Source organism: Falco peregrinus, chromosome 9, assembly GCF_023634155.1.
Source record: "Falco peregrinus isolate bFalPer1 chromosome 9, bFalPer1.pri, whole genome shotgun sequence".
Classification (NCBI taxonomy): Eukaryota; Metazoa; Chordata; class Aves; order Falconiformes; family Falconidae; genus Falco; species Falco peregrinus.
In genome coordinates this window covers 21,580,176-21,589,120 of record NC_073729.1, presented here as the reverse complement: position 1 = coordinate 21,589,120, position 8,945 = coordinate 21,580,176, and the positions used below count along the sequence as shown (strand labels likewise).

Here is an 8,945-nt window from a genome sequence, read left to right as displayed (position 1 = left end):
ACAGGGCACCCAGGAAAGCTGGGTCTGGGGAGGCTGCCGGTGCGCAGCCGAGGTGAGCAGAGGGTTTGCAAGTATTTCTGCCTGTGTATTTTTAGAAGTTGGTGCTTGTTTTCTGAAGACTGCCTCTATGACATGAAAAGCTGAAGGTATGCTTAATTTAGTTTAGTTCTTAAGTGATTAAAATTTTTTTCAGTAGTTATGATTAAGTCCCAGGCTCTCCCAGAGGTATGCAAAATTTATGTAAAACTGACCCACTAAAATTTGTGGATAGGCTTCTGTCATGAGAATAGCGTCAGTGTATTGCAGCTGGAGTTTTTAGGCCAACTGCATCTCTCCCCTTCTTTCTTTATTTTTTTTATTTAATAACTAGCAAAACCCCCCACTGCAGACCTTCCATGTGAAGATGCAGACCTCTGTGTCTCCATCTCTTAAAGCTTTCCATGCAAAAGGAAAAGTAAGCGTGTGTATCTTTAATGCAGTGCTTCTGGTATCGTATTCTGTTTCTCTGTTGTGCTTAAACTCCTGACTTGCAACTGACAGGCCCTGCTTTGAAAAGCCCTGGTGCAAGGGCTGAACTTGGCACAGGGGGCTTTGGGAGTGAGGGTTTGTGAACAGGGTATGTTTTAAAAACAAGATGCTGCCACAGTTTTCATTGCAAAGCGACGTGCCACGAGGCTTCTGGTGCTCTGCAAAGTGAGAGAACAACCGTTCTTCTTGCGGCTGTGTGTTCAAATGCAGCTGCTGGGCTGGTCTGGCTGCAAGGAGGAACATGCAGTTATATTTAAATTGTGCGTTTGGATAAACAAGTCTGCTCATCTGAATGCGAGCTTGTTCAAACCTATCTTCAAGGCATTTAGACTTGCTTAAACCTTTCTTTTTCTTGTTCAACCTTTCTTTCAGTTGGTAACCGGTCATGAGTGGTGTTCCTGAGGGCTCAGTGCTGGGGCCAGTCCCGTTTAATGTCTGTATCAATGATCTGGATGAGGGGATCGAGTGCACCCTCAGTAAGTTTGCAGAGAACACCAAGTTGGGAAGTTGATCTGCTTGTGGCTAGGAAGGCTCTGCAGAGGGATCTGGACAGGCTGGACCGATGGGCCGAGGCCAGTTGTACGAGGTTCAAGACAGCTCAGTGCGGGGTCCTGCACGTGGGTCACACCAGCCCCACGCAGCGCTGCGGACTAGGGCAGAGCGGCTGGAAAGCTGCCTGGTGGGAAAGGCCCTGGGGGGGCTGGTTGACAGCTGGCTGGGCATGAGCCGGCTGTATGCCAAGGGGGCCAACAGCATCCTGGCTTGTATCTGAAACAGTGTGGCCAGTGGGACCAGGGCAGCAACTGTCCCCCTGTAATCGGCACTGGTGAGGCTGCACCTCAAACCCTGTGTGCAGTTTTGGGCCCCTCACTGCAAGAAGGACATAGAGGGGCTGGAGTGTGTCCAGGGATGGGCAACGGAGCTGGGGAAGGGGCTGGAACACAAGTCTTACATGGAGTGGCTGAGAGAACTGGGGCTGTTCAGCCTGGAGGAGGAGGCGGCTCTCCTTATCACTCTCTACAACTGCCTGAAAGGAGGGTGTAGGCAGGTGGGGGTTCATCTCTTCTACCAGCTAACAAGTGACAGGACAAGAGGAAATGGCCTCAGGTTGTGCCAGGGAAGGTTTAGATTGGATATTAGAAAACATTTCTTCACCAAAAGGGTTGTCAAGCATTGGCTGCTCAGGGAGGTGGTGGAGTCACCAGCCCTGGAGGTGTTTAAAAGACATATAGATATGGTGCTTAGGGATGTGGTTTAGTGATGGACTTGGCAGTGCTGGGTTAATGGTTGGATTCAAGGACCGTAAGGGTCTATTCCAACCTCAATGATTCTGTGATTCTAAGCAAGCAGCTAGGACACCAAGCGCAGAGCTCTGTTCCTGTAGCATTAGCAGTGTTGTACCAGGATTCTGTGGGATCCCTGGGGCTAGTCTGATTTATAGTGGATGAGTATTAGGTCCAAAACCTTCTAATTACATAAACAGATAGCCATAAGAGACAGTGTTTTGAGGCTCTAGCTTTGCCATGTGAAGAGCTTTCAGGCATAGAAGTAACAGTGTTCCAGTGTTGTGTTGGTAAGACACAGCTGTGTGCTCAAATGCTTTTATTCCCTTTGCTTGGAACCATAACAAAACAGTGGCACAAAATGCTTTGCATTTTGTTGTGCTTGTTTAGAGCTGGTACTGAGCCAGGGCTGCCTCTAGAACAGTTGCTGTGATAAGCATATGGGTCAGCCAGGGCCACCTGAGTGTGACTTCAATCTCTACAGCCACATTTAGGTGCTGGGGTGATGAAAATCATGCTCCATGGCAGGGAAGAGGCCCTGCTGTGCCAGTGATATGCAAAGTACATCTGCTAGGACACATTCGGGAAGGAGCAGGACATCACTGCAGTGCTCTGACTGATGCTGCCCCTCTCTGGGACAGCAGTTACAGGGAGGAAAGGTACTTGTGTAAGGTTAAAAAGAAATAAAATAATAAAAAAGCAGGTGAAAGGAGTGGTGGTGAGTGGCACAGAATGTGTTAGAATACTAGGGAAGGTGCAAAGTTTACAGAAAAACCCACAGGTGACATCAGCAAAAGAATTAAAACTCTTTATTATTAAATAATTAACACTACACCGATTCAAAACTCTTCCAGCAGCTCAAGCTGGTGTGTTTCTGAACAGGAATGGGGGACAAGCTCCCCTCCAGCCCTGATAGCATTTGTCCCCTGATTAGCAGAGTTTCCATCTGAAGAATAAACACTACAAGTCTGCAGCAGCTGAAAGATCATGACGAAGAGAAGAGTATCTGAGGAGGAGCTGTGAAGGGAGTTGGTACATGTGGGGAGCTGGAACACTCACTCCAGACTGCCTTGCCTCAAGGCCTGACCTTCGTGGCATTTTCAACTCCTGCTCGCTGAAAGCCAGGCCCTCTGAGGGTCTCCAAGGTTGGACGGCTTGGAAGGAGGGAGACCCAAATGGCAAGCTGCCTGTGCACAGCTCGTCCGACATGCTGGCACAAGCCCACGAGCTTCCAGCCAGTTACTGGTGTGAAGTTCTCATGGCTGGACATCATCAAATGGTGCGCTGATGGAGCGACAGCCAGGGCCACGGAAGAGGCAAGCCTCCCCTAGCAGGTGCCAACATGAAGCAAGACAAGGAGGGAGCAGTGGCTACATCAACTGTTCTGAAGTCTCAGGCAGGAAAGCCTTCATGTGCAGAGCCAGTCTCCAGCTTGGCATTTGGGCTTCTCTCCCTTCAGCTTCCCTTCCGTCATGGGCGAGGGCCTCTCTGCTCCGCTTCCAGCCCAGCTGGATTGAGCCACGGGCATCCCCTCCTCCCCAGCGTGCCAGTTCTGTGTGGATTTGCTGCTGCAGAGCTGGATGGCCTCTTCCACCGCTCCCTGCCACAGTCTCTTTTCTCTGCCCGTGCTGGGCATGACAGTCTCTCCTTTTCAAGGTGAACATCGCTCTCCAGCAGCAGGGAGCCAGCTGTCCTATTTGTCTTTTGCATCCAGCTAAAAATAGAAAGACCACACAGTGTTCGCTAGGGTGTTTCAAACCTTCCAGCCCCTGTTAGCTCAGCCAGCAATGCTTCCTAGCACCCAGAGCGAGAAGCATTTTGTGTTTTACCACATTTGCATCAGTGATTTAGAGCAGCACAGAGCATTAAACCAAGGGCTGGTTGATCTCATACAAATGCAAAATGGTTTGTAGTGGAAAATCAAAAACCTGACAAGACGACTAACATTCCTATTCATTCCTACCCCATGATCTGATGAAAGAAAAACAACCTGCATGTTAAAATGGGAATTTTAAAGCTGGATTTTGTCTTGAGTCGAGGAACTCATGTACAGACAGCGTATCTGTTAAAAAAACTTCTGTGTTTTTTTTAACACAGCTTCTTACTATGGTGAGCTGGCAGAACCCTACCGCTGTGCCCATTTACACAAGCGGAAGAGCTGGCCTGGCCCACAAGTTACAACTTCTGCTTAAATTAAAAAAAAAAGTTTAAAAAGCAATGCCAAATGTGGAAAAATCTTCCCAGGACGTCTATATTAATGTAATAACTAATATTAGCACTAAATTCAAAGTAATTAAAAACTTGTTCTCCTACAATTTCTCACTTCTGAAGATCCTGGAAGATTACAGATGCAAGAATGGCACAGGGAAATAAATGACCAGTGGAGGAAAATGCCTTTAACAATTCAGTGCTCTCAGGTGAAACACAAGTACCCTCACTCCTGCCTGCTGTTTCCTGTTCATTGCATGCCTGGCCACTGCAGAGCACTTTGGTTCGGTCTCAGACACAGCATGATTAGAGCTTCCCTTTTTTTACTGCTATGATTTATTTCTCACGATGACCAGAAAAATCACTAGAAATGAAACCAAGTCCACTAAGCGAACATACAGAAAGAGGAAAGCTCCACTAAGGTGAGGTGTGGCTCTGCTCTTTGGTTTAGTTCAGGAGTTACTCATGTTAATGTGCCATTGCTCAGGCACTCAGCCAGGGAAAAAGTGTAAAAGCCAGTGCCTGAACAGCAGCTTCAGCACCCGAGAGCGCATCCCACTGTGTGTCTGCACAATTTAGTGGAGTTTTTCCAGTCTCCTTGCACACATCTGGGGGAAGTGCTGCCTGAAGAAGAGCATGCCCATGTCTTGTGTAAGTACAAAAGCGGGTCCTCTGCTGACTTACAAGATTGTACTGGATATTTGGTACAGGTGACAGAGGGGATTTTCTGGTTGGTGGCTTCCAGCTCCAGGAAACTATACCTTTGTCTATAGGGCTTTTTCAGTGTATTTGGGAACAAACTGAAAAACCAGACAAAATCAACAGGAAGCTTTTCAGTAATTGAGTGGGTTGTTGCTTGAAGAAGCCCTAAAGTGCTCTCGTTCAACCCAGAGCCTGACTTTTTCAATATTCCTATTTCATCTGAGGTTGGAAGATCTGCATCCTCCCCTTCTCTACCCCTGAAACATTCATCAACGCAGCACTGCTCTGTGGCACTTCTGCTGTGAAACAGCACTGAAGTTTCATTTTGTGTTTTGGTTTTTTTTTTTTTTAAACCTTTTTGCACTTTCTGTGGTCCTTTTCTGTGAATGCAGGCTGCAGGCATGGCTGTGCCTGTGGTGCAGGTCTAACCCCCAGCAAACAAACCTGCTCCCCCTGGAATAATGCCAGCACAAGGAATGAAGAGGCTGAGGGAGGGAGGCAGGGCTCTGAGCCCCTTCCCACCTTTTCTTTTTCCTTCTGAATTAGTGTTTGCATCTCTTCGTTCCAGTCCAACAGATCCACCAGCTTCTCGACCCCACTGACCACGTCCCCCAGCTGGGCTACGTCATTGTAGCGTTTCTGCCAGGCGAAGGGTCCTACGAGATCTCGGTTGATCAGGACTCGGGGAACAGAGCTGCGAACAGCTCCTGCTAGGCTGGCAAAGGGCTCCACCTGAAGGAAGGCAACCCAAGGAGCAGAGAGAAACCGTCACCTCACTGAGGGCACGAATTCACAGCACCTTAAGCTTGTAAACACTGTGTTTAACGGTTCTCCCACTGTGGGCTAAGCGACCTCAGCTTTGAACAGGCTGTGGATGCCACTGGTGGTCTTTCCTCAGGCACCCACGAAACTCATCTCTTGCTCTCCAGGACCACACAAGGTTTTCAGGGGGTCTCAGAGCACGTGCACCCTACCTCTTACCCTGCTACTTCAACTTGTACCTCTATTTTACCAGGTTGTTGCCTTCTCCTCTAAACCCTCTCTCTCCTCCCGAGTCCCCTTGGGCTCTGTTTTCCATGTGCCTTTTTCTCCTTGTGAGCCAGGGTTTCCCTTTGTCCCAGACCTCTAGGGATGTTCCGATGATGAAAAGCAGGTCTGCCATGGGGAAGTCTGTCACATGCAGGAAGAAGCGCTGCGGGAGCTCCTCGCCAAAGAACACAATGTCAGGCTTGATGACTCCAGTGCAGACGGGACAGTGAGGGACCCTGTCTGCCATGACGTCCCCCTGAAGCAAGAGCACCCAACACCACTGGTTACAGGGCAGCGCATACCTGTACAAGCAGGGTCAGAACCACAACACATCCTCACAGCAACATTCAGCCCCAAGTCTGGTCCCCTCCAATAAAACCTCTTGGCCCGGAGGGAAAAATAACAGGCCTGCAACAGGTTCTCCTCCTTCTATTAATTTATGTGTCAGTGCCCAACTGTGACCGCTCACCCTGAAGTCCTCTCCTGGGAACTTCCTTCGACAGACCGTGCAAGTGGCAGTGGCAAATGTGCCGTGGGCTTCCACCAGTCTATCCGGAGGGATCCCAGCAACTGGAACACAGTGTGTAGGAGAGGACCAGCTCAGCATGAGCGGACTGAACCAGAAACTCCACATGAACTGGGCACTCCCCCAGTCCTGCCTCCCATTCTGCTTCTCACCCTCTGTCTCTTCCTGGCACGCTGCTGCTGAGAGATGGGGAAGAGAAAACTCACCTCTCTCCAGCCCGTCAATATTCTGGGTGTAGAGGCGCAGGAGGAGCCCTTTGTCATGCAGGAGTCTTAGGAAATAGTGGGTGTAGTTGGGTCTGTAGTTGCCAGGGTAGAGCTCCTTGGCCAAAGTGAAAAAGGGCTTAGGGTTGACAAAGAAATACATCAGTTCAAAGATGGCTTCTGGGTAGGGGATGTTGTACTGCTCAAGGTTACTGTAGAGGCCGCTCCCTGGGGACCTGCAAGGAGAGGAGAGCAGGGCTGGTAGTCAGAATACAGGACAAGATGCCACCCACCACAGAGCCAGGCCAAGATGAGACAGAGCAGCCAGCCAGGTCCTTGGGTTCTCTCTGGCTGCTTTGTACTGTCCATTGCCTGTTGAGAGAGCAGCTGAAACTACGTCTGCACAGGAGGAGAACGTGACTCACATCCCTGTTCCACTGCCAGCCCACGTTCTCCCAGCTGCAGAGGTGTGCCTGCAGCCAGAGGGAGGGAAGGGCCACGCTGGTACGCTGTGAAGACCACGCTCCCTTTTAGCTGGAGTGTCTCAAGCCTGTGCCACGGCCACATAGGCTGCTCTGGTGGCCAAGGTGGCGGAGCGAGTGCAGCCACGGAATCAAGTAACAGGCATGACTTAACTGTCCTGAAGATGTGGGCCAAGGAATGGTGCAAAGTCTGACTGGTGATGCCAGCCTGCCTTTGGCTGGAGAAGGAGATGGAGGGGTGAGAGGAGTAGTAGGCTCCAGCATTATCTAAACTGAAGATCCTGTCCCTTGCAGCGCTGAAAAAGGACAAATGAAATGATGGAGGTGTTACCTGAAATCCGGGATGCCGCTGGGGGTGCTAATCCCAGCGCCAGCCATCACCACCACTCGGCGACACTCCTTCTTCTGAATTAGCTCTGCCACATCCCGCAGGGTAAGCTTCTGCTTCCCACCGTCATCTCCCCACCTGCCCATTCCTAAAATGGCCCTGGCAGCAGCAGACAGAGAGAAGGGCCTGGTCCCTTGGATCCTGCTCGGAACAGAGACAAAGCACAACAGGTAGCGTAATGACAGCAACTTCAGCTGAAAACTGCTCAGGGAGAAATGCATCACAAGAATTTCACAGAAAGTTCTTCCCTGGGTAGGACCGCGTGCTAGTTTGTTAACAAGAAGGAAGCTTAACTGCTTGTCTAATCTGTACCCCAGCAGCAGATACTTTCCATTGTGCTTTCTTATGCAGATCTAAAAATACCATGTCATAGGGGTACAAGTGAGAGGTTTTTTTTGGGACAGGGTTGGACACAGGGCTGTGGGAGCGGTAGCACTGGGACTCACAAGTCTCACAGTCCATTTACACTGCTTTTGGGATATGGAAGACTCTTCTATGTCCTCAGTTTCAAGAAGTTTGTAGGGTGATGTGGTCACCCTGGGACAATGCAGCCCAGGCTGGCACGGACATGGTCATTTCTCTACATCCTCCAAGGGCTCTGTGTGCGAGCTCCATGTGGAAATAGCAAATGCCTAAAGGAATCACAGGTCAGCACTACGTACAGATGGGGCTGAAAACAGTCATTATCGTCTCAAGGAACAGCCTGTCCTGCACCAACATGCACTAATTGGGAAGATTACGAGCGGTCCAGAGGAGACGTGGGACTCTGGAAAAGCCAAGAGAGGGCTGCTAGATCTCTGCAGCCCGCAAGTAGCAATTACCGAGCTCATTAAGTGTCGGCCTCGGTGTGCCCGACACGGCCTTCCCAAGGACACGGCTCTGTCCCGTTAGACCAGGCTCCCGGAGAGCTACATTCAGTGTTCGGTAAACCTCTACTGCCCGAGCCCCCGGGCAGCTCTGTCTCACGGGGCGACCCTCCCGCCCGCGGAGAGGCGGCTGCTCCGCGCTGCCGCCGGCGGTTCCTTCCGTCGGGCCCCCGGTGCGGAGGCCCGGCGGGCAGCAGGGCCCGGCACCGGCGGTGGAGGTGCCGGGCCCACCTAGCCATGCGGCCCTACCTGGGCGCTGCGGGGCCCGCCGCCGCCTCGCTGTGCGCAGCGCGCAGGGGGGGCCGGGCTGGGCGCCCCGGGCCGCCGCCGCCATCCCTGGGGCCGCCGCCGTCCTTGGGGCCGCCGCCGTCCCTGCGGCCGCGCTCCCACAGGCTCCTCCACGCTGCAAGAAAGCGCAGAGCGGGTGACCGGGCGGGGGGCGCCCCCCATGCCCGCCGCCAGCCCCCGCCGGGCCCCTCCCGCGGGCTCACCCGCTGCCAGCCGCCGGGCCCCGCGCTCCATGGCCGGGGCAGCGGCCGAGCCCCGCCGCGCCGCTACCGCAATGCCCCGAGTAGGCGCGCCCGCCTCCCGCCCGCCTCTCTGGCAGCCTCCCGGCCTCTCCCCGCCGCCCCGTTTTGGGTCGATTCGTGTCGTTTCGGGGTGCTTGGGGAGGCGGGGGGGAAGGCCGGGGGGCAAGGCGTTGCCATGGCTACCGCGGGGCGGGGGGGCG

The 8,945-nt window shown here is 52.3% G+C and overlaps 1 protein-coding gene across 6 annotated transcripts; it reads right to left on the bottom strand.

Moving 5' to 3' along the window:
- Positions 1-2,605: 2,605 nt before the first annotated feature.
- Positions 2,606-8,924, bottom strand: SIRT3 (sirtuin 3). 6 transcript variants are annotated; one of them, XM_055814674.1, is made up of 8 exons: positions 8,707-8,907; positions 8,465-8,618; positions 7,293-7,490; positions 6,483-6,715; positions 6,220-6,320; positions 5,845-6,006; positions 5,244-5,453; positions 3,176-3,525 (listed from the first exon to the last, which is right to left on the bottom strand). In XM_055814674.1, the coding sequence occupies exons 1-8, from the start codon at positions 8,735-8,737 to the stop codon at positions 3,505-3,507; spliced, it is 1,110 nt and encodes a 369-aa protein (XP_055670649.1). In that variant the 5' UTR covers positions 8,738-8,907; the 3' UTR covers positions 3,176-3,504. The 6 variants fall into 6 exon arrangements, with proteins under 6 accessions (XP_055670650.1, XP_055670649.1, XP_055670653.1 ...); XM_055814678.1 differs by lacking the exon at positions 8,465-8,618 and having other exon boundaries at positions 3,355-3,525; positions 8,707-8,924; XM_055814676.1 differs by lacking the exon at positions 5,244-5,453 and having other exon boundaries at positions 3,355-3,525.
- Between the last annotated feature and the right edge of the window lie 21 nt (positions 8,925-8,945).

Coding starts and splice junctions, on each gene's coding strand:
- SIRT3 (XM_055814674.1), bottom strand. CDS start 8,737: ATGGAGCGCGGGGCCCGGCGGCTGGCAGCGG. Junction 7,491..8,464: donor GCGGGCCCCGCAGCGCCCAG/GTAGGGCCGCAT, acceptor TGTTCCGAGCAG/GATCCAAGGGACCAGGCCCT. Junction 3,526..5,243: donor TTCAGAAGGAAAAAGAAAAG/GTGGGAAGGGGC, acceptor TTCTATTTTTAG/CTGGATGCAAAAGACAAATA.